Genomic DNA, 23,337 nt, shown 5'->3' with positions numbered 1-23,337 from the left:
ATAAATTTCAGGAATACAGTAGAGATAAAAAAATGATTTCAGAATACTAACCTATGAAGAAAAAATGCTCCCAATAGATATTAGGATAAAAATTTTTTTAAATAAAAATTAAGAAATACATAAAAAGTATATGAGAGAAAGTGAATAATCACTTAATGTTTATTTTATCTAGATTTCTGTGTAAGTCTAATAATTAATAAAAGGTTTAATTTTTAAAAATTAAGGATATAAAAGATTTAACCAAATCATAGCTCTACAAATAATTTTGGAAAACAATGATAACTTTTAATCACAACACCTTACAAGATTTGATCCCCCATAACATGTTAGTTGTTAGTCACTCTTCAGTAACTCTGCTCCAATCTACCTGCTGCTCCTAAACACACAACACTCATGTTCCCCTTCAGGCCTTTGCATTTGTTGTTTGCTCTTCTTGGAATGCTCTTCCTCTTATACTCAAATAGCCTGGGACCTTACCCTCCACATCTTACCTCCTCAGAAAAGTGTTCCTGACCATCTTACCTTACCTAAATTTGTCCTGTCCTTAGTTTCCTTTATACTATATTTCACCATGTGAGGTTATTTATCTACTTATTTATGTGTTTATTTTACATTTTCCCTAATATACTATAAACTCCATTTTATTAACCAGTTATAGAAATGCATTTATTTTTAGACAGTGAAACTACATACACAAATCTAGGTGCACAAGAGGACCCAGAGAGCAGTTGAGTCCAAAACACAGATAAAATGGTGCATGAAGAAGAACGACAGTGCCCATTACTGAATTGGGAGGGAAATATGAAAAGAGTAATAAAAGGGAGTAGTTAATGAGGTGAAGATGAAATTCATTTGGTAGCTCATGCACAGCATGTATTTCCCCTCTAGATCACAGGTATTTTCTCCAATGTGAGTGTAGTTTTCCAACCAACATTTCAAGTGTGCGTCTTCTCCTTGACCACTTAGCTTTTACCTACACAGATATATTCCCAAAGCTTGACTTGCTCATACTTACCTGTACACCATCTTCTTGTATCTTCCTTCACAACCATCCAGGGATCTTTTCCTTGCTCCAATAATGTAATCACATCTGGCTTAGAAATGGAATGTCCTGCTTACAAAGAAAAAAAAAATGGCACATGATGTAGAACAAAACATTGCTTGGTTAAAATTATAATACTAAACTAAAGGTCAAAATGGTAAGATTTTTGAGAAGAGAGGGTAAAGGAACTAAAGAACAAGAAATAAGGTATAATAAGGCCTTTTTTGTGTTTTTTTTTTAAATACACTCATAAATCCTCTTTTTCTTGGGAGTATGCATAATACCATAGTTTAAAATACAGAATCTGGAGGCTTGGTTCAATTCTTGTCTTTGACCTTCCAGCTATGTCTAACCTTGGGAAAGTCACCTAGACCCAGCGCTTTAGTATTCTCACTTTTAAAATGTGAACAGAGCTGTTAGGAGGATCAAACAAGTTGATATATATATGTAAAGTGCTCAGAGCATTGCCTATTACATACATAAGAACGATGCTAGCTGTTAACATTTTTACTGATATTGTTGTTTTACGAGAAGAGTACACAAGAAGAGCTATCTATAAGACATTCATTCCATTTCAATGTAATGTTCATAGATTACAACTTCCAATCACAAAACAGAATTTCTTATGAAATAAAATGTGTGTGCCTCAGTTTTCAATGAATCCCATTTACCTAATCCATCACTATTTAAACTATAGAGGCTCTTTTAGGGCAATAAGAGCAATTCAGGACCCTGTGTCAAGCTGATTAACCTGCACAGAGCCTGACATGGGGCTCCATCTCATGACACTGAGATCGTGAACCAAGCCGAATCCAAGAGTTGGGTGCTCGACTGACTGAGCCACCCCAGCACTCCTGCATATTATTTTATTTTTTTTAAAGATTTATTTATTTATTTGACAGAGAGAGAGAGAGAGAGAGCACGCGTGCAAACAAGCAGCGAGAGCAGGAGAGGGAGAAGCAGGCTCTCTGCCGAGCAGGGAGCCTGACGTGGGGCTTGGTCCCAGGACCCTGAGATTATGACCTGAGCTGAAGGCAGATGCTTCATCGAGTGAGACACCAAGGCACCCTTTTATTGATTATTTTAAATTAAAAGTTCAATGCAGGGGCAACTGGCTAGCTCAGTTGGTAGAGCATGAGACTCTCAATCTCAGGGCCATGAGTTCAAGTCCCACGTTGGGCATGGAACTTACACCTACTTAAAAAAATAAAAAGTTAAATGCAAGAAGAACACTATGGGGCACCTGGGTGGTGCAGTTGTTAAGTGTCTGCCTTCGGCTCAGGGCGTGATCCCAGCATTCTGGGATCGAGCCCTGCATCAGGCTCCTCCGCTGGGAGGCTGCTTCTTTTTCTCCCACTCCCCCTGCTTGTGTTCCCTCTCTTGCTGGCTGTCTCTCTCTCTCTGTCAAATAACTAAATAAAATCTTAAAAAAAAAAAAAAAAGAACACTATGATCCCCACTTTGTCTTCAGAAAGGAAATAAATCTCTTAATGGAAGGTACCCTCCCTGTATCAGGAGATAAAGAGACACCCTTATAACAAATATAGGAAATTTAAAGCTGAGAAGGCTGTGTTAATAACCCTTGTTACCTTTTACTAATTTACTACCCCAGCCCAAATTGTGTTTAAGATTACTTACTACTTGAAATTCCGAACATAAGTTTTCTTTGTCCTGTCAAATCTTCACAGATTTGTCGTCTCCTTGTCTAAAAAGTATAAAACCTGTCTGATTTCATCATTTTGGGGGTCCCGGTTTCATTTTGAGGACTCTGTGTACACATAAACTTTTGTTTTTTCCTCCAGTTAATCTGTCTCACATCAATTTAATTCTTAGACCAGCTAGAAGAATTCTGAAGGGTAAAGGAAAATCCTTCCCCCTTAACAATATTTAATGGAGAGGCAATTTCCAAACTGACAAAGCTCAAACCATTTCTTTGGGAGAAAATAACAAAGAAATGTAACTAGTTTCCTAAAAGCAGCTCTGAAAATCACAGTGGAAAAAAATGCTTATCTTAAAGAACAGACTCTAAATTATCCTAAATCAACAGACGCTGATAAACATACCCAATGAGACCAAGGTATCATAGTTTTCCATCATCACATCCCGGTACAAGTTCTTCTGAACAGAATCAAGATATTCCCACTCCTGCTGAGAGAAGTCTATGGCCACATCACTGAATGTCATAGATCTCTGAAATGGCAAACCCATGTATTACTAGAGAAATTAGAGAAATATTTTGTTGAAGATGGAAGGAGAGGAGATAAAGACTGCACTGCAGGAAGAAAGCAATATAGCAAGTATGTAGGCTAAAAATCTCTAACACACGAGGGGACTGAAGCAGAATATATACGTATTTTTTAAGAAGCCTGCTGGAACAGACAAAATATTCCTTAAATATTTGAATCATTTGAGACTAGATAAAATAATAACCACTGACTATTAAATAGTGAATTCAAGCATAATGTTTGTTATCTGTCACATAAACTCAGTAAACATGGGTTGCTGAAGAAAATCTGCTTTTTAGAGAAGAGAAAATTTAATCAAATATTTTTCAAAATGTAGTAGGAAGTCTCAATTTTAGAAAATAAGGTTTGTATAAAATTAAGAATTCCCTCAAGCATGAAATACTTCATTATGTCAGATCCTACCATAAATATTTTTCTTGTTTTGATAATCCCCATGTACTTTCTGGCACATGATATAATTTATGGATATGTTGTATTTAATCATTAATACAGGTAGAATATATCAAATTTGTAAGGTCTTCCCCAATTCTGTGATTCTGTGTTCACCTACTACTTATGATGATATGTAGTTTTCTTGTTGTCATCTACCATCTGTCACTGAACACCTAGCTTATGCTGAGTATGGTAGGTAGCTTCTACTTAGGTTACCAATGATCACCTGCGGGTATTTATGCCCTTGTGTACTCTCCTTCACATGTGTGTGAGCTGAACTGAGTGACTTGCTTTTAATAAATAGAATATAACTAAAGTGATGAAATGTTACTTCTGACAGATTACAAAAGACTATCATTGCCACATTGTTTGCCCTCTTTTGATGTCTCACTTGCTTAACCAAGAGTGGCCTCCAGTCAACAGCCCATGAGCAACTGGATCCTGTCAAACCCAGGTGAGTGAGCTTGGAAACAGATACACCCAATGTTGGCCTTAGGATGACTTTAGCCCTAAGACCTTGATAGCCTTGTAAGAGATCCAGACAGGAAAGCAAGCTAAGCCATGCCTAGATTTCCAAACCACTGAAACTGTAAGATAAATGTTTACTGCTTTGAGCTACTAAGTGTTGGCGGAATCTGTTATACAATAGATAACTAATACATTGAGTTAAAGAATACTGAAGAAGGATGATGAATTATGCAGATATCACCTAAATTTAGTATGTTTCACCCAACAACAGAACAGTCCTCATATTTATCTCTCAGGGATTTCCTGCCAAAGTCTATGACTCAGTTTGCAAATCACAATTATATACTAATTCACACAAATTATGAGATTTTACTCTACAATGAGACTTAAGTCATTCAATACCAAATTTCTATCCTATCTACCCATAAATCTCAAGTCTGGAAAATTTCAAAGTCTTTTCATGGATGGTTGAATACAACCATTGTACCCATCTGTCCACACTACAGAACAACCTCACATAACATAAATCTTTACTTTAAAGGACATATCTCCTCCACCACTCCATCACTGCCCTTGATAAAAGAATGCACACTTAAGACATGTTGAATAATTTTGCAGTAATAACATAAACACTAGTTAGTTTACAAGAGGTCATATAGAGAGGATGCTGGGTAATCTAGTATCACATTTCACTGGAACAAAAGATGGGAAGAAGGTTATTGGATGGGACTTCTGCTGGTAGTAAACTTTAGAAAAATTAATGAAAATACTCACATGACCTAAAAAAAACCACACATATTTCAAGAAGGAGAGAAACACCAACTTACGTGGGCCATGGTTTTAGACTTGCAAGAGCGGATCAGTCCTCACGATTCCTCTAACAGAAAAGCACAGATCCAGAAAGTCAGAGCTGGGAGAAGAGAAAGACCTTGAGACCGATTTTGCTTTAGTGTTTCCAACAGGACATAAATTAATGTTAGGACAGTCCACTCCAGGTTCCAAACCTATTATCCATCACACATAATTTGGGGAGATTAGGATTCTAGATAAGGCCATTTCTTTCTCCAAATCCTAGGGGTCTCTGACGAACAAAATCATAGAACAGAAGCATATCTGCACTAAAGTCAGACCTAGATATGTCAGCAGAAGTTCTCTGGCCACTGCATCACTTTGGTGAGGCAGATGCAGACCCAAGAATGGGCAGTGCAGTCTTATTTTGATCCTCTTCCTTCTACTCTCATCTTCTGAGACTGAAAAGAGCCTACATCATCTTAATGAGAACCTCTTTTGTGGCTTTGGAACTGAGTGAAGTTGGTTAAGACACTGGAGATGGAACGTCAGTGTTCAGTATGTTAAGTCTAGCAAATCTTACTAGTTAAATACATGACAAACCATCACTGTACTACAACACAAAGTAGATATCAAATGCGAAGTTGGAAAAACTATTTAAGGATATGAGACATATTCCAGAGTTGTCAAGAATAGTGTTGTCAAGAACAGTGTTGTCAAGAATAATTAGATTGACCAATATAATTATTATGTTTTTAGAAACCTAAGAATACATCAATCAGTGTAGAGAAAAAGTGGCAGAAAAACAGACAATTGAAATCAGTAGATAAAAAAGTCTGGAAGGTTACGGGGCTATCCAATAACAGTGCTTTTCTTTTTATTTTGATCTTGATTTTTCTTTTGTTATTTACTTATTTATTAAGATTATTTATTTGAGAAAGAAAGAAAGAGCAAGCACACAATGGGAAGGAGCAGAAGGAGAGGGAGAGAATCTCGAGCAGACTCCCTGCCAAGTGCAGAGCCCAACTCAGGGCTTGATCTCAGGACCCTGAGATTATGACCTGAGCTGAAATCAGGAGTCTGACATTTAATCAACTAAGCCACCAAGGTGCCCCTTTCTTGATTTTTCTTTTTAAAGCTTGCTTCATAATTACTGTAACAACGACTATAGGTTAGCTTGAAATATATGTGTGTGTTTTCTTTGTTAGCAGGAAGATATCCAAAAAGGAGAATTCAAGAAAGTCCTTTGTTATCTAAAGTTAGTCTGTTTTACTGAATAGCTTATCTTTTGTCTGTTTCCTTTGGATCCCACTATCTGAACTCATGCTATCATTGCTTCAGGTATTATGGAGTTCTTTTTTTTTTTTTTTAAGATTTTATTTATTTATTCAACAGAGATAGAGACAGCCAGCGAGAGAGGGAACACAAGCAGGGGGAGTGGGAGAGGAAGAAGCAGGCTCATAGTGGAAGAGCCTGATGTGGGGCTCGATCCCATAACGCCAGGATCACGCCCTGAGCCGAAGGCAGGTGCTTAAGCGCTGTGCCACCCAGGCACCCCACAGGTATGATGGAGTTCTGTCTAGAAGAAACAGGAAGCAGTCTCTGTGTAATCTCTTATACAAACCGATGATACTCGTGCAGCTTTATGTCAAGTCTTCTTGACAGAAGGGTTTGTTTTCTAAACCTGTCAGCTAAGCCATCATGTCCCTCAGACAACAACTGAATTGATATCCTATTAGTTTTACTTTACATCTAAAAAAAATTAGAAGGAAAACTGTGATATAAAAGTCACAGCACAGGGGCGCCTGGGTAGCGCTGTCCTTAAGCATCTGCCTTTGGCTCAGGGCGTGATCCCGGCATTCCAGGATTGAGTCCCACATCGGGCTCCTCCGCTGGGAGCCTGCTTCTCCCTCTCCCACTTCCCCTGCTTGTGTTCCCTCTCTCGCTGGCTGTCTCTCTCTCTGTCAAATAAGTAAATAAAATCTTAAAAAAAAAAACAAGTCACAGCACAAAATCCACTTATTACCCCAGATATTCCATAGAATTGGTATATTTTGTTTATATCCTGACTGTTGCTATAGATACACTGGTGTGTCTTTCCTGTATTCACAAAGTAGGTCACCTAAATCTCTCCACTGGTCTTCACCACACACTGCCTTACAATTATTTCTATTCAGATTTTACCTCATTTTAGATAATAAGTTTTTAAAGGAAGCAACTATGGCTATCCAGGATTGTAATATTCCAAAGCCAAAAATTTCTAGGTCTAGAATTTTGTAGGCACTTAACAGAAGTCTGATTTTTTTAAACCACAGAATTCCATTTCTAGGAAATTTTTAAAGGAAATAACTATAGAAGTACGTAGGGCATGTGCACAATGATGTTCACTGGAGAATAATTTTTGATAACCAAAAATTAAAAACATAACTTTCTCACAGAAGCCAACAGGTTAAATATATTATGGTCTGCAATATGGTGACATAATGTGGCTTCATTCATAATCCACAGGAAATGATGGAAAACAATATTAACTCAGTGAAGAAGACAGGTTTTAAAAGGTATGAATAATGTAGGAGGTGATGTTCTGTTGAAATTAAGAACACAGGCTCTATTGTCAGACTTCTAGGAATTGAAAATAAGCTTTAAGCTGTGAGGGTTAATAATACCTCAGTGCCTCTGTTTATTACAAAATTAGCAAAGAAAGGTTAAGAAAATTACCTACTATGTATGACTATTTTGAAGAATAAACAAGACAACCTATATAAACACTAAAAAATATAAGATGGCTGATATAAATTATTTATCACTACTGAAAATGAAAGTCATTACATGATGCCTTTCCTTAATCCATTATTATACATGGAAATTAATTCTGCTGCATTATGTTTTTCTCATAGAAAATTTGTGCTTCTTGGGCTTTCTCTTTACTTTTAAAAATTTCAGTTCCTATCTTTGAGAAAATATAATTCTTCTTAATAAAATCATTAGTAACAAGAGAGAGATTACCAGACAGGAAAAGACATTATGTCCCTTTCCTCACTCCCAGCAGCTATGTAAACACACACAAGCGGATTTATGATGCTGAATGGAGTTCTTGCTCTCTAAGGCTGCTGGGGACTGATAAAGGGTATATATTAAGTATATATATGTATATACATATACGTATATATGTATACGTATATGTATATACATATGTATATGTGTGTGTATATGGCTGCTGGGGACTGATAAAGGGTATATATTAAGTATATATATGTATATACACACACACATATATAATATATATCAATACCTATAATCACGATGTGATAAAATGCAATCTTAACAAATGAGTGAATCTTATTCTGCATAATAGGGGGATTTATATTACAATCTTTATCTTCTGTTATAAAAACTATCTTTGGAAATATTATTTGTACTTCCCAGACACCTAGAATTGGAATTTAGTGCAATTTTCTCTGAAAGTAACCTTAAATCTGTAAATTATTAATTATGATCAGCACAGTTTTGACTTGCTCTGATTCCAATCTGGAGCAGTTCATAGGCAACATGGTGGTCTCCTGTATTGATGCCAAACTTACTGCAGACACCCAATGGGCATGGTGCACTACAGTACAGATCTCCTGGGCTCAAGTGATCCTTCCTGCCACAGCCTCCCAAGTAGCTGGGACTACAGGCACATGCCACTGCTTAAATTATTAATTATGAAAGGATGTATTATTTAGTAATTTGGTGCCACAATAAGATTTTGAACAACATTCCTAACATCTAAAAGGTGAAAAATGAATGTTCTTCAAAGGAGATCCCTGGCCATTTCCTCCTCCCTAACAAACAGAGGTACAAGGAAACCCATGACTGGGCTAGATTTCTTTTTCAAACTAAGAGTAGAACTCTGTCTCTTTTATTTCACCAATTATGTTTGACAAAAACAAAGCCACACAGAAATCTTAACACATAAATGGGAAACACGATCACCAAAATACTAAAAGTGATTATTTTCAGACAGTGAGATTTTCTTCTCACATTTCTTAGAATATTAATTTCTTTTGCAATAAGTCTGCATTAATTCTATTATAATAAATACAACATAAAGATATTCAAAAGTATTTAAGATATTTAAGTCACTCTTGTGGCAGAGGCTGTATTTTCATCATTTAAAAAAATCTATACTGGGATGCCTGGGTGGCTCAGTCGGTTAAGTTCTGCCTTTGGCTCAGGTCATGATCCCAGGTTCCTGGGGCTGAGTCCTGCATCGAGCTCCTTGCTCAGCGGAAGCCTGCTCTCCCTCTGCCTGCTGCTCCCCCTGCTTGTACTCTCTCTCTGACAAATAAATAAATAAAATCTTTTTTAAAAATTAAAAAAATTTAAAACTCTGTACATACTAGGCCTGCCATGAAAAATCAGTGATTGAAACAACTACCACTTACCTGTTCTTTAATAGCCTTTAGTCGTATTACACGGATATAATCAGATACATTTCACTATAAAGATTTTTCCATTAACAGAAAGGAAATGGCCTTTGCAGATTAGAGAATATGTATGTAAAATAGGCAGAAAAGTTTTTTGAGTACACAGAAGCTGTCCAATAAATATGGCTACATACCTTCCATTCTTTTCTGAAAAACCAATTAAAATATCATTTTGGATACAATCCTCCCAAAAGGGTTTTACAAAATTCTATTTTTAAAAATGAACTTCATATATAATTTAAATTTTTCTCTTTTGTAAAACCCCAAAAGGGTTTTACAACATTCTGTTTTTAAAAATGAACTTCATATATAATTTTAAATTTTTCTAGATTTTATTTATTTGAGAAAGAGAGCACGCATGCACACCAGCAGGCGGTGCAGCAAAGGGGGAGGAAGAAGCAGACCCTCTGCTGAGCAGGGAGCCTGACATGGGGCTCAATCCCAGGACTCTGAAATCATGACCTGAGCCGAAGGCAGACGCTGAAGCAACTGAGCCACCCAGGCACCCCTAAAATTTTCTTGAATACTATATCCACAAACAAAGATGGTTTCATTAGATAAGTCTCTTTCCTTATAATAACTAATTCTTATAAACAGAAATTGCATCACCTGCATAATATTCTCTCATTGATGTCAAGAGTTTTCTCAACCATTCCCATTATCTTGATCACTAATTTTGTGCAAAATGGTCCCAATGTATAACAATTTTTGATTCTAGATAAAACCAAGTGTAAATTTTTTGAGTTATGTACACCCCTGGAAAATTAGTGTTTCCAAATATATGCAGCAATTATCTACACAATTTCAGGGAGCTGTGGTTCCCTCTACACTCACAAATACAAAGGACCCCTGTTAAGAAATCCTGGTCTTGGACACTTGAATTCTGACTCAGTCCCTTAACTTGTAAAAACACATCACAACCTCATATTTTCATTGCTTCTTAACTACAGAAACCTGAAAGGGAATCATCAGTCACCACAGTGCTGAGCATTTATGTTCTACCCCCCATGGCTACATCCGCTGTGACCTCATGCATATTAACCAGAATGAAGCAAGACTGTTCACACGTTGTTCCTCCCTTTAGGGCTCAAAGAATGCGGACATTCTCAAGTGTGTAAATGAACCCCAGAAAACTCCCGGGAGGGGCAGTCCCAGGAAGGAATACCATTCTTGGAGTCTATCCACACGTTCCTAGAAGCCTTTCTCTGGGGTAATCATGATCTAAAATTCCCATTCTAACAGCTGGTCTGTACCTTTTTACCAAAATCCTCCATGGAGGGCTCAGTATATGGTTTCCCGCCAGGAGTCGTTTCTCTGTGGTAGTCATACGTGGCTACCAGGAAGGTGGAGGAAGCGGCAGCAAACCCAGAGCCACCGGTCCCAGAGCCACTCACCAAGCTCAGATGAAGGGCACGGACCTTACGTCTCCGTCACAAGAGGGCAACGGCGCACCTCTCCTAGTCTTACCACTGCACCCCAGTTCCGCCTCCCACAAACACACACTCTTCCCGTCTTTCTCACAAGGACACAAGCACCCTTCTCTGCGGCTTGAGCACCCACAGGCCTGAAGGGACCGGCACCCGAGCTCCTGACTCCCACTCTCACCGCCACTCGCCGTGCACGCGGGCTCCACGCTACGTCCGCACAGCCTTTTCCACGGTGACCCACAAGGACGTCTTCCTCACACTGGGGCCACTCACGGGCGGCGCCCACCAAGGGACACGCAAAAAGAGCCCGAGGTCCCAGTCATCACGCGCACCGTGGGACGCGGAGCGCAGGGTCGTAAAAGTCCGGAAGTAAAACAACCAGCTCCGCGCCCGAGCCCCGGAGACTTCTGGGAGTGGCCGCGCGGTCCGGACGTGCGCAAACGCAGATCACAGGCCTGCGGGAGGCGGGGACCTGAGGCGAAGGGCGCGTGCCGCGGTTGTTCTTGCCGGGAGAAGGCGAGTCCGGCTGGTCCCGGACCAGGGAGTTTTGGGAAGGGGACTGCGGAGCGCTTCTCTTCGGAGGCCTTAGGCGTGTGTGTGAGGGTTCGCCCTGTAGAATCAGCGATGTGGCCCCGAGGACCATGGTGTGCTTGCCAAGATGTGAGCATCTGAATGTGGGATGCTGAGTCTGTTGTGTCCCCTGAAATAAAGACAACCTGTTCAGTAATGTATGTAAATGTTAACTTTTATACCACGGGGAAAGGTCTAGCGTGTCCAGTGAATTGTTAAGTAAACGACTAACATACTATACAGGTGACGTTACATTCTTCATTCCATTGCGTTCTTCATCCTTAGAAACATTAAAGATGGACTGAATAATTAGAAGTGGCAAAAAAAAACACAAAAAAACAAAAAAACCCAAAAAACACAACCCCCAAAACCGATCTGAAGAAATATCTTGTAAGTATTTTTATTATTTTGGTTTAGGCTACAGATTTTCTAAACGTAAGCAACGTGAGAAATCCAGAGACAGAGAGACAGAGAACCTTCACATAATCGTTATTTGCAAATCTTAATGGTTATTTATAAATATACAAAATATTTGAATAGTATAAGTAAATAAAACAAAAACAAAAACAACATCTATGAATTTGGGGGAATATTTATAGCAGATTAAATGGACAAATAGGTATTAATTTAATGTCTTTCTCACTTAAAATATTGGTCAATACCCTAAGAGAAGAAGGAACAAGGACTAAAAAATTAATCATTCACAAATACCAATAAAGTAGTAAAAAAACACAGTGAAGCCACAACCTATGAACTTCTTGATCAGGGGAGGAAAAATAATTTTCCTTCTACCCTTCTGAGCAGCTGGCTGAGACCCCTGTAATAAAAGACAAGATTAACGGCAGAAAAACAGCTTATCAAAGTGGGCAGTAGGTATCACCTAGGAGAAATCTGAAACAAAAATAACTCAGATCTGCTTAGAATTCCAAATTATATAGCATCTTCAACAAAGAACAGTAAGTTTATAGGGAAATGACAGGACAAAGCAGTTTTAGGCTTCCAAGAGCAGCAAACTGTGGGAAGGTAAATATACAAGAGGAAACATGGTGTAGGGTTTGTTTGCAGATTCCTCTGATGCCCTCTCTGGGGTGAGTAGTCTGTCTCCTGCAAAATAACTTTTTTTGCCTTTAGGCAGAAAAGGGGGAGTTCTTTCTGGGTTTGTAGCTCCTTAATTGCCTTCAGCTCAAAGTAACTTTAATGTCAAAGAAATATATTTGGAGGTGACATATTCCGGTTTCTTTCAATCAATTCTCTCCTCCATTAAATCAGTTCTTAGATGAATCTCCTGAGTAATCCTGTACATCTACCGTTTCTAAAACCGTTCTCAGCAGCCTCTTTCTCTTCGTTTTCTTTATATTTATTCATAGGCTACCACATTCTCTTCATTACCATTGTTCTCTTCTTTATATATCAGAAAAATATCATCATACATTATCTACTAGGTTTTCCCTGGAACTCTTGCTGGTCCTCAATAACTCTCCTCAACTAGGCAATAAGCCAGGAGGCATTTCTGTCCTTTGGGTTGGTACAAAGGAAAGAGAGAAACAAAAATCAAAACTCTTAACTTTCACAATTGAGGACTAGGTGAAAGCCTACAAATATTATTCTCCCCTCAAGAACATTTAAGGTTATTTAATTTTCTGGAAGGTCTTGATGGCAAGAGAAGATTGTAAAGCATTGCAGACAAGTTTCTTGCCCACACATTCTGCTCTGAGTGCCTAAATCCAAATGAGAATTTAGAGGTTTATAGGTTTATTTTGTTAAAATATTTTATTTATTTATTTGATAGAGAGCACACGCAAGCAAGCATGCACAAGCAGGGGGAGCGGCAGGGAGAGGGAGAGGGAGAAGCAGGCTCCCCACTGAGCAGGGAGCCCAATGCATCCCCTTTAATCACAATTTTTTAAAATGTCATAATCGACCTTAAAAATTCCAGAATGTGTAACTCTTTCTTAAAGATGGGCTACACAGATTGACTTGCTTCTGAAAATGGGGGGGACAAAGGGGTAAAAAGAAAGATCTCAATAAAAGAAGGGCAAACTAAAAATAAAGCAAGCGGAGGTGCCTGACTGGCTAGGTAGGTAGAGTGTGTGACTCTTGATCTGAGGGTGGTGAGTTGGAGCCCACACGTTGGGTATAGAGCTTGGTCAAAAAAAAACAAAAAAGGCAGAAAGAAGGAAATAACAAAGATGAAGGCAGAAAGTAATTCAACAGAAAACAGAAAATAAAAAACAATAAAATATGACAAAATGTGCAAACTATTCCTACTGTATAACCTGTATGTATCTTACCATTTACTGTGTGAACTGTTAATATAATGTCTAACTTGTTCAATTAAAAATACGAGGGGCACCTGGGTGGCTCAGATGGTGAAGCATCTGCCTTTGGCTGAGGTCATGATTTCAGGGTCCTGGGATGGAGCCCCGTGTCAGGCTCCCTGCTCAGTGGGGAGTGTTTCCCCCTTTGCCTCTGCCTCTCTCCTCCGCTCATGCTCTCTCTCTCCCTCAAACGAATAAATAAAAATCTTAGAAAAAAAAACCCTGAAAAAAATTAAAGGACAAATTATCAATGAACTACATAATAACAACTTTTAAGGGAGGATTTAAGTGGAAGCATTCTTCTTCTTTTTTTTTTAATTCATTCATTGGTGTTTGAGATCTGCTTAATGTAGACACTCAAGGCTTGGGAGGAGTGGGGAAGTGCTCAGGAACTGGACAGGCAGGTAAGGTGGGTCACAGGCTCACACCTGGCCCCAGGAGGGGATGCCAAGTGGTGGGGGCTGGCCCAGGTAGGTAGACCTACCAGGGGACCTGTAGGTCAGACCTTGAGAAGGTATCTAAGTCAGGTGCTGAGTGCCCAGGGCCAAAGCCTAGCCCAGGGAGGAAGGGTTTGGGCCTGATTGGGGGCTAGCAGAACCTAGAGGCCTCCCTGAGCTGGGCTGGAACTCAAAGCATGTCTGCTGGTTGGACTCAGACAGCTTCTGGAGACAGATGTGGAGGCAGAGGTTCTCTTCCGGGTGGTCCAGACACAAGCTGCTCTGGTCCAACACCAAGCTGATGGCAGCATCTTCTGCTTCCCTGAGCCATCATCCTCACCTTTCCCTCTCGCCTGCACAGGCTTGCCCAGATCCAGGTTGGGGTGACATCTGGCTGGGGAGCCAAAAGGGCCTTACAATCATTGATGGGGTGCCTGTTGCACCGACAGCTGCCACCTGGCAGTAGGTGGAGGTGCCAGGTTGAAATTAAAGCTTTTTTTTTTTTTTTTTTTTTAAGAGAGAGAACACACACGTGGGTACCAGGAGGGAGGGGCAGAGGGTTAGGGAGAGAGAACCTTAAGCAGGCTCCACACCCAGTGAGGAGACACACTTAGGGCTCATCTCAGGACCCTGAGATCATGACCTGAGCCAAAATCAAGAGTCCAGCTTAACCACCTGAGCCACTCAAGTGCCCCTGAAATTGAAGAATTCTAACAATTATTGGTGTGTGGAAAACTGTAAGTATCAATTAGATGTGGACTTTCTTATGTTAAAATGCTTGTTCTATTTCTATATTAGCAGCCTACAGAATCAAACAAGAGTGAAAATTTTCCAAAGTGATAAAAGAAAAAAAATGGATCGAGAAAGAATAGGTAAATGTGAAAGAAAACAAGAAACTAAGAGAAAAACACAGAAAGAACATGAGACAACTAAAAATGATTCATGTTTGTCAATAATCATTGGTAATTTAAGTGGATTAATTCCATTAAAAATTTAAAAATTAAGGAGGTCTCAATTTCATTATTGAGACTCCACTGCACAAAATAAAACTTTGGGGTTTTTTCTATTAAAAATATAAAAATAGGGGCACCTGGCTGGCTTAGGTGGAGCATGCCACTCTTGATCTTGGGGTTGTGAGCTCAAGTCCCACTTAGGGTGTGGAGATTACTTAAAAAATATAATCTTTAAAAAAATAAATAAAAATAAAAATGTAGGTGTAGGTGTTAAACGGGTCACATCTAAAGCTTAAGGAGAAAGGCAATGAAAAAGATGATAAAAATTATACCAGTTAAATACTTACAAAAGAAAGTTAACATAATTTTGGAGCAGACAAGATTAATTTGAAAGGATGACTATAGACTAAAAAAAAAACACTACATGTTGATAAAAAGTTTAATTCTCTAGAAAGATGCAACTTCTAAAATTGTATGTATCTTATTTTATATTCCAGTGACATATAAATTAAAAAATGGGTAAATCTATGAGGATCAATGGACAGTTTTGACATATAATTATGATCTTTAAATCAGATGTCCCTCAGTGATTAAAAGTTTAAACTGGCAAAAGTAATAATAGGGAAATTTTAATAAGCCACTGAAAACTACATAACAAAAAATGGATAACATTACTTTTTAAAATGTTTGTTTGTTTATTTATTTATTTATTTATTTATGAGAGAGTGAGCTGGGGAAGGGCAGAGGGGGAGGGAGAAGGAAAGAGAGAGGAGAGATAATCTCAAGCTGACTCCACAATGAGCACAGAGCCCTGACATGGGGCTCAATCCCACAACCTTGAGATTTGGCCTGAGCCGAAACTGAGTTGGATGCTTAACCAACCGACTGAGCCACCCAGGTGCCTGAACTTAATGAAGTCTCTGGATATAATTTCCAATTTATGGGAAAAATGAGGGACAAATCAACAAATCATATCAGGAGGAAATAAATCAAGAATGTGGGCACTCTAGACACGTTACAAAAAGATCAAAGACATAGGGATGCCTGGGTGGTTCTGTCCGTTAAGTGTCTGCCTTCGGCTCAGATCATGATCCGAGGGTCCTGGGATCGAGACCCACGTCTGAATCCCTGCTCAGTAGGGAGCCTGCTTTTCCCTCTCCCCCTGCTTGTGCTCTCTCTCTGTGTCAAATAAATAAAATAAAAATCCTTAAGGGGCGCCTGGGTAGCACAGTCGTTAAGCGTCTGCCTTCTGCTCAAGGCGTGGTCCCAGCATTATGGGATTGAGCCCCACATCAGGCTCCTCTGCTGGGAGCCTGCTTCTTCCTCTCCCACTCCCCCTGCTTGTGTTCCCTCTCTCACTGGCTGTCTGTCAAATAAATAAATAAAATCTTAAAAAAAAAATATCAAAGCCATAAAAAAGTACTACCTTAGAAAAGAAAAAAAAATCCCAAATGCAATATATTAACTTAGACTAGATACTGATTAAAAAAGAAATATTTATATTACAAATTTAGGAAAAATCTTCAAAAGAATAATTTACTTTTTACTAGCCCATTAATTCCTACCTAATCTTAAATGTGAATAGAGAATATGAATTGTTGCTATTTTCATAATCTCTACACACCCTAAATCATATACTTATTTCCAGAATTATGTAAAATTTAATGAGTGGATTTAAGAAGCTGTTTGAAATTAAACTGATAAAATCTCACTCATAAAAACTATCAGCAACAGAAGTACTGATGAGAGTACCAGCTCATATTTATCGAACACAGGTTATATGCCAGATAATCTTCCAAGGTTTTACAAGTATGACTTTAATTAATCTCCATAATAAGACTATCATGTATTCCTGATTAGCACTTTGCAAATGATGCCATGATAGATGATAAGTATCGTGGCCGATAACACACTATCCATAAGTTGGTAGAATGGCAACGATGACAGGTAAGGTAACTGCTGTGGCTTAAAGAATTTCTGTATACATGACACAAACACGTTTATTATTAATTTTGGAGAGTTGAACAATGATTGAGCAGTGTTGGCAGGTATGGTGATTTAAAAATATGTCTGCAAATGTTTTGACACTTCCCCCTTCAAAAGGTGAAGCTGGATTCCTCTCCTGGTGGATGTGCGCTGGACTTGACCTATTTACTACTAAGGAGGATGAGGCAGAAGTGACTGCCAAGGCTAGATTATAGCAAGGATTACTTCTGAGAAAAGCCAATTATCCTATCGCAAGGACACTCAAGCAGCACATGGAAAGGTCCCTCCAGAGAGGAAATATTTGCCAGGATGAACTTATGAGCCACAAAACTAAGGCACCTTTGAAAGCAGATCCTCCAACCCCAGTCAATCCCTTCAAGATCTTCAACCCATGAGATACCTGGCACCAGAACTCCTTCGCACATCTGCTCCCAAATTCCTGACCCACAGAAACTGTGAGAAGCAGACATACTTACTCAGATTTTCAGGTAGCCTGGAATGCAGCAAGAGAAAAACTTCAGTTTTTAAGGGTGCAGTTTCAAAGAATTTGCGGATATATTTTTAAAAACACAACCACTGGTCCTCTGAGTATAAATGGTTTACATTCTTACCACATGCAAAATATACTCAAGAAGTGCCAGAAGCCTTTCCCATTTACAGCATCAACCTCAAGTCCAGGATTTCCTCATGTAAATCAGGTCCCCTGTGGGTGAGGACGGCTTTCTCCTGACACTCTCTCTCTGTGCCAGCAGGCAATGTGAGTGAGCCACCCGACCTGATCCTTCAGCCGGTGTCAAGCCTCCGGATGACTGAAATCTCATGAAAAACCCAATCCAGAAGCACTCAGCCAAGTCACTCCTGAATTTCTGACCCCCAGAAACTGTGAGAGCTATTGTGATAAGCCATTAAGATTTGAGGTAATTTGTAACATGGCCGTTATTACAGAAGGCTTTTAGCCATTCATTAAATTAACAAATTTTTTTAAAAAGATTTTGACAAAGAGAGAGTGGGCACTCTAGAGAGAGAGCACAAGCAGGGGAAGTGGCAGAGGCAGAAGGAGGCTCCCCGCTGAGGAGGGAGCTAGATGTAGGGCCCAATCCCAGAACCCTGGGATCATGAGGGGAGCCAAAGGCAGACGCTTAACAGACTGAGCCACCCAGGCGCCCCCGAATTAACAAAGTTAATTGAAAATTCCATGCACGTTGTAGGCATGAAAAAATTGAGATTCCCATTTTTTTAAATGTCATTATTTTTTAAAAAAATTTTAATTCCAGTATAGTCAACATATTAGCTTCAGGTGTACAATACACTGATTCAACAATTCTATACATTACTCGGTGCTCATCATAAGTACTCTTAATCCCCTTCACCTATTTCACCCATCCTCCCCAGCCCCCAGAGTGGTAACCATCAGTCTGTTCTCTATAGTTAAGAGTCTGTTTTTTGGCTTGTCTATTTTTATTTGTTTTGCTTCTTAAATTCCACGTATGAGTGAAATGATACGGTATTGGTCTTTCTCTGACTTATTTCACTTAGCATTATAACCTCTAGATCTATCCGTGTTGTTGCAAATGCCAAGATTTCATTCTTTTTGATGGCATATATATCTTCTTTATCCATTCATTTATTGATGGACACTTGGGCTGCTTTCATAATTTGGCTATTGTATATAATGCTACAATAAATATAGGGGTGCATACATCTTTTCAAATTGGTGTTTTTGTATTCTTTGGATAAATATCCAGTAGTGGAATTAGTGGGCCCTGTGATAATTCAATTTTTAATTTTTTCAGGAACCTCCATTCTCTTTCCTTCAGTGGCTACATCAGTTTGCATTCCCCCCAACAGTGTAAGAGGGTTCCTTTTTCTCCATATCTTTGCTAACACTGTTTCTTGTGTTGTTGATTTTAGCCATTCTGACAGGTGTGAGGTGATACCTCATCATGGTTTTGATTCTGATGATGAGTGATGTTGAGCATCTTTTTATGTGTCTGTTGGCCCTCTTGTGTCTTCTTTGGAGAAATATTTGTTCACGTCTTCTGCCCATTTTTAAACTGGATTTTTTTTTTTTTTTGGTGTTGAGTTGTGTAAGTTTTTAAATATTTTTTGGATACAACCCTTTATTGGATGTCATTTGCAAATACATTCTCCAATTTTGTAGGTTGCCTTTTAGTTTTGTTGATTGTTTCCTTTGCTGTGCAGAAGCTTTTTATTTTGATGTAGTCCCAGTAGTTTATTTTTGCTTTTGTTTCTCTTCCCTCAGGGGACCTATCTAGAAAAATGTTGCTATGACCGATGTCAGAGAAATTACTACCTGTGCTCTCTTCTAGACTTTTTATGGTTTGGGGTTTCACATTTAGGTCGTTAATCCATTTTGAGTTTATTTTTAGTGTATGGTGTAAGGAAGTGGTCCAGTTTTCCCAACAGCATTTGCGGAAGAGACTGTCTTTTTCCCATTGCATATTTTTGCCTCCTCTGTTGAAGCTTAATTGACCATATAATTGTGGATTTATTTCTGGGCTCTCTATTCTGTTCCATTGGTCCATGTGCCTCTTTTTATGTCGGTACCACACTGTTTTGATTATTACAGCTTTGTAGTATATCTTGAAATCTGGGATCATGATACCTCGAGTTTTATTCTTTTTCAAGATTGCTTTGGCTATTCAGGGTTTAATTTGCTATTGTTTAAAAAGTCAAACATTCCATTAAAACAGAAGTGACACTGAAATCTTTATAAAGTGATAACAACTACATTATGAACTCTCTCATCTTGTGAAGACATATCTATAAAGACTAACATTCAATAATTTCTCACCAGTGTGAACTGCCTGATGTTAAAAAAGCTGGGCCATGCCTAAAGGCACTGTCACATTCCTTATGTTCTTAGAGTTTCATATCTGTATGCATTCCCTGATGTGCTTTAAGGGCTGAACCATATCTGAAGGCTTCCCCACACTTCTTACACATGTAGGGTTTTTCACCAGTATGAATTCTCTCATGTTGAACAAGGTTTGAAGCACGACTAAAGGCTTTCCCACATTCCGTACAGTCATAGGGTTTCCCACCAGTATGAATTTTCTGATGTTGTGTAAGGTAGCCATACATTTTAAAGGACTTCCCACATTTCTTACATTCATAGGGTTTCTTATCAGCATGAATACTCTGATGTGCAGTAAGGTGTGAACTACGTCTAAAGGTCTTCCCACATTCCTTACATTTAAAAGGTTTCTCGTCAGTATGAATACTCTGGTGTAGGGTAAGGTTTCTATAGAAAGTAAAGGTTTTCCTACATATCTTACACTCATAGGGTTTCACACCAGTATGGATTTTCTGATGTTGATTAAGATATCCATGCAAGCTAAAGGTTTTACCACACTCTTTACATTCATAGGGTTTCTCACCAGTATGAGTTTTCTGATGTTGCACAAGGTTTGAGGCAGTACTATAGACCTTCCCACATTCCTTACATTCAAAAAGTTTCTTACCAGTATGAATACTCTGATGTCGAATAAGATTTCTATACAAAGTAAAGGTTTTTTTACACTCCTTACATTCAAAGGGTTTCACACCAGTATGGACTTTCTGATGTTGATGAAGGTATCCATACAAGCTAAAGGCCTTTCCACATTCCTTACATTCATAGGGCTTCTCACCAGTGTGAGTTTTCTGATGTTGAAAAAGTTTTGAGCCAGTAGTATAGGCCTTCCCACATTGCTTACATTCAAAAAGTTTCTCACCAGTGTGAATACGCTGATGGCGAGTAAGATTTCTATACAAGGTAAAGGTTTTCTTACATTCCTTACATTCATATGGTTTGCCAGCTTTATGAATTCTATGATGTAAAATAAGGTATGAGGCAGTGGTATAGCCCTTTCCACATTCTTTACACTCATATGGTTTTTTACCAGTATGAACACTCTGATGTATGGTAAGTTGGTGACCTCTTTTAAAGGCCTTGCCACATTTCTCACATACATACGGTTTCTCATCAGTATGGATTTGCCCATGTTCAACGAGGTTTGAGCGCCTACTAAAAGCCTTCCCACATTCTTGACATTTATAGGGTTTCTCACCGGTATGAATTCTTTGATGAATTCTAAGGTGTCCACCTTGACGAAAGGCCTTCCCACATTCCTGACATTCATAAGGCCTCCTGCCAGTGTGGATTCTCTCATGCTGAACAATGTGTGAGGCATAAATAAAGGCCTTCCCACATTCCCTACATTCATAGGTTTTCTCACCAGTATGAAATCTCTGATGTACAGTAAGTTGATAACCACTTTTAAAGTTCTTTCCACATTCTGTACAATCATAGGGTTTCTCACCAGTATGAAATCTCTGATGCAGGGTAAGTTGATAGCCACTACGAAAGTTCTTCCCACATTCCTTGCATTCATAGGGTCTTCTGCCAATATGAAACCTGTGATGTAGAATAAATTGATAGCCACTACTAAATTTCTTCTGACATTTCTTACATTCATAGAGTTTCTCACTGTTATATGTGCTCTGATGTTGTGTAGAAGATATATCTTTTTCATAAGTAGACATTTCTACATAGCTGATTACCTTACAATGTAAATCCAAATCTGAAACAAAAAAAGAAAACAAAAGACATTTGTATTTCTTATACTAGAAAACATGGAACTTCTATGAAAGAAATATGAACCAACACTCATAATAAGTGAAGGGCTTACTAAATTGTAAAATATGGTTGTGAAATTTTTGAAAGGCCATGAGTTCAGAGATGTTTATGTGAAGTTATGTGAGATAGTGAAGTTACTGAAATTTATGTGGGGGCAGAATCTTTGGCAAATTTGTTATAAATCTGATATCCGGGTTCTATCACAGACTAACTAAATTCGAATTGAGGGAAAAAAACCTTAGCATCTCTATTTTGAATCTTTCTACCACTGATTGAAATGCAGAACAAAGGTTAAGAATTTATCCTGTTTCTCTAGTGTTTCTCTTTACTCTTGGAATATGATCCAAACCCCTTTCAGAGCATAGCAGGACTCCTTCTACCATGTCCAAACACTGCCCCCTTGGCCCCTACCTCCTTTCATGTTCTCTCTTTTCAGCACTTAGGATATAGTACAAACTTCTCTATCACTTGATACCTTCCACAGACTGTTTCATCTGACAAGACTCCTTGGACCTGGGCACTTTGTAAGCTGATCCTTCTCATCCTTCAGTCTCAGGATAAATGTCCTATCCCTTGGAAAGGCTGCACCTGTTAACTCCATCTAAGTATACCCATGTCTCTCTTTTTACGTTCTAGCACTTCATTCCTTCCAACATCCCTTTGTTTCCAATTATGATATCATTGGTTTCCTTATTTGATATTCTATTTACATTTCCTTAAACTTCCCCAAGAACAGACACGATCCTTCCTTTTTTCATCGCTGAATTACAATGTTCTGATATATCACAGGTGCCAAATAATTGTTTTTACTTATCTTCAGTTGAGTTTTATTATTCCTCCTCCATTCTAAATATGCTAAATCTGTGTTGGTTCATATCCTTTTTCACATCCTCTCTTCCTTTCCTTTATTTTCAAGAACAGCCAGCCTTGTACTTCCCAGCATTTTGATGCCTTTTCAGACAATTCACAGACATGTACTTGAATGAAATAAGAAATTCCTTCCATTTGGAGATGCTGGAGAGAAACAAGACATTAAAATGTGGAGTAAAGTCTTGGGATACCAGAGTGCCTGGAACTGTTAAAAGGAAATATCAGGGGCGCCTGGGTGGCTCAGTCATTGGGCGTCTGCCTTCGGCTCAAGGCGTGGTCCTGGCGTTATGGGATCGAGCCCCGCATCAGGCTCCTCCACTGGGAGCCTGCTTCTTCCTCTCCCACTCCCCCTGCTTGTGTTCCCTCTCTCTCTGTCAAATAAATAAATGAGATCTTAAAAAAAAAAAAAAAAAAAGGAAATATCAGATATCAGCTGGAAGATGGCAATCCAGATTCAGGAGAAGATTCAGGAGTTTCAGTGCAGAACGAGGGGGGCATGAGTCAAAGGTAAAGAGTATGTGACTCAATTGTGGAATGTGTGTAACAGGTGATATGATACATTCTCTGACCACAAAAAATAACACTGAAAATAATAGCAACATCAGAAAACAAAAAGCACTTTATCTAAAAAATTAAAGGCTCTCCGCTAATTAAATGCTAGGACAATAAATGTAGTGGACAACCAGCA

The 23,337-nt window shown here is 38.7% G+C and overlaps 1 protein-coding gene and 1 non-coding gene across 8 annotated transcripts in view; one reads left to right on the top strand and one right to left on the bottom strand.

Moving 5' to 3' along the window:
* The window catches only part of LOC113243638 (zinc finger protein 573), a 64,647-nt gene that overhangs the window by 7,625 nt on the left and 33,685 nt on the right, over positions 1–23,337 (bottom strand). For 3 of the 7 annotated variants that reach the window (XM_048223524.2, XM_048223523.2, XM_048223525.2), the window contains exon 6: positions 18,726–21,723. In XM_048223524.2, coding sequence (XP_048079481.1) covers positions 20,021–21,723 — 1,703 coding nt within the window. In that variant the 3' untranslated portion in view covers positions 18,726–20,020. The other 4 variants (XM_048223521.2, XM_048223519.2, XM_048223522.2 and 1 more) reach the window with 4 other exon arrangements.
* On the top strand, positions 2,152–2,224 carry TRNAE-CUC (transfer RNA glutamic acid (anticodon CUC)). Its single transcript has one exon. It is a non-coding gene; the product is annotated as a tRNA-Glu (tRNA).

The sequence above is a fragment of the Ursus arctos genome, unplaced genomic scaffold (assembly GCF_023065955.2).
Source record: "Ursus arctos isolate Adak ecotype North America unplaced genomic scaffold, UrsArc2.0 scaffold_19, whole genome shotgun sequence".
Taxonomy (NCBI): Eukaryota; Metazoa; Chordata; class Mammalia; order Carnivora; family Ursidae; genus Ursus; species Ursus arctos.
Note: the sequence above shows the minus strand (reverse complement) of the source record. Positions and strands in the feature narration are given on the sequence as shown.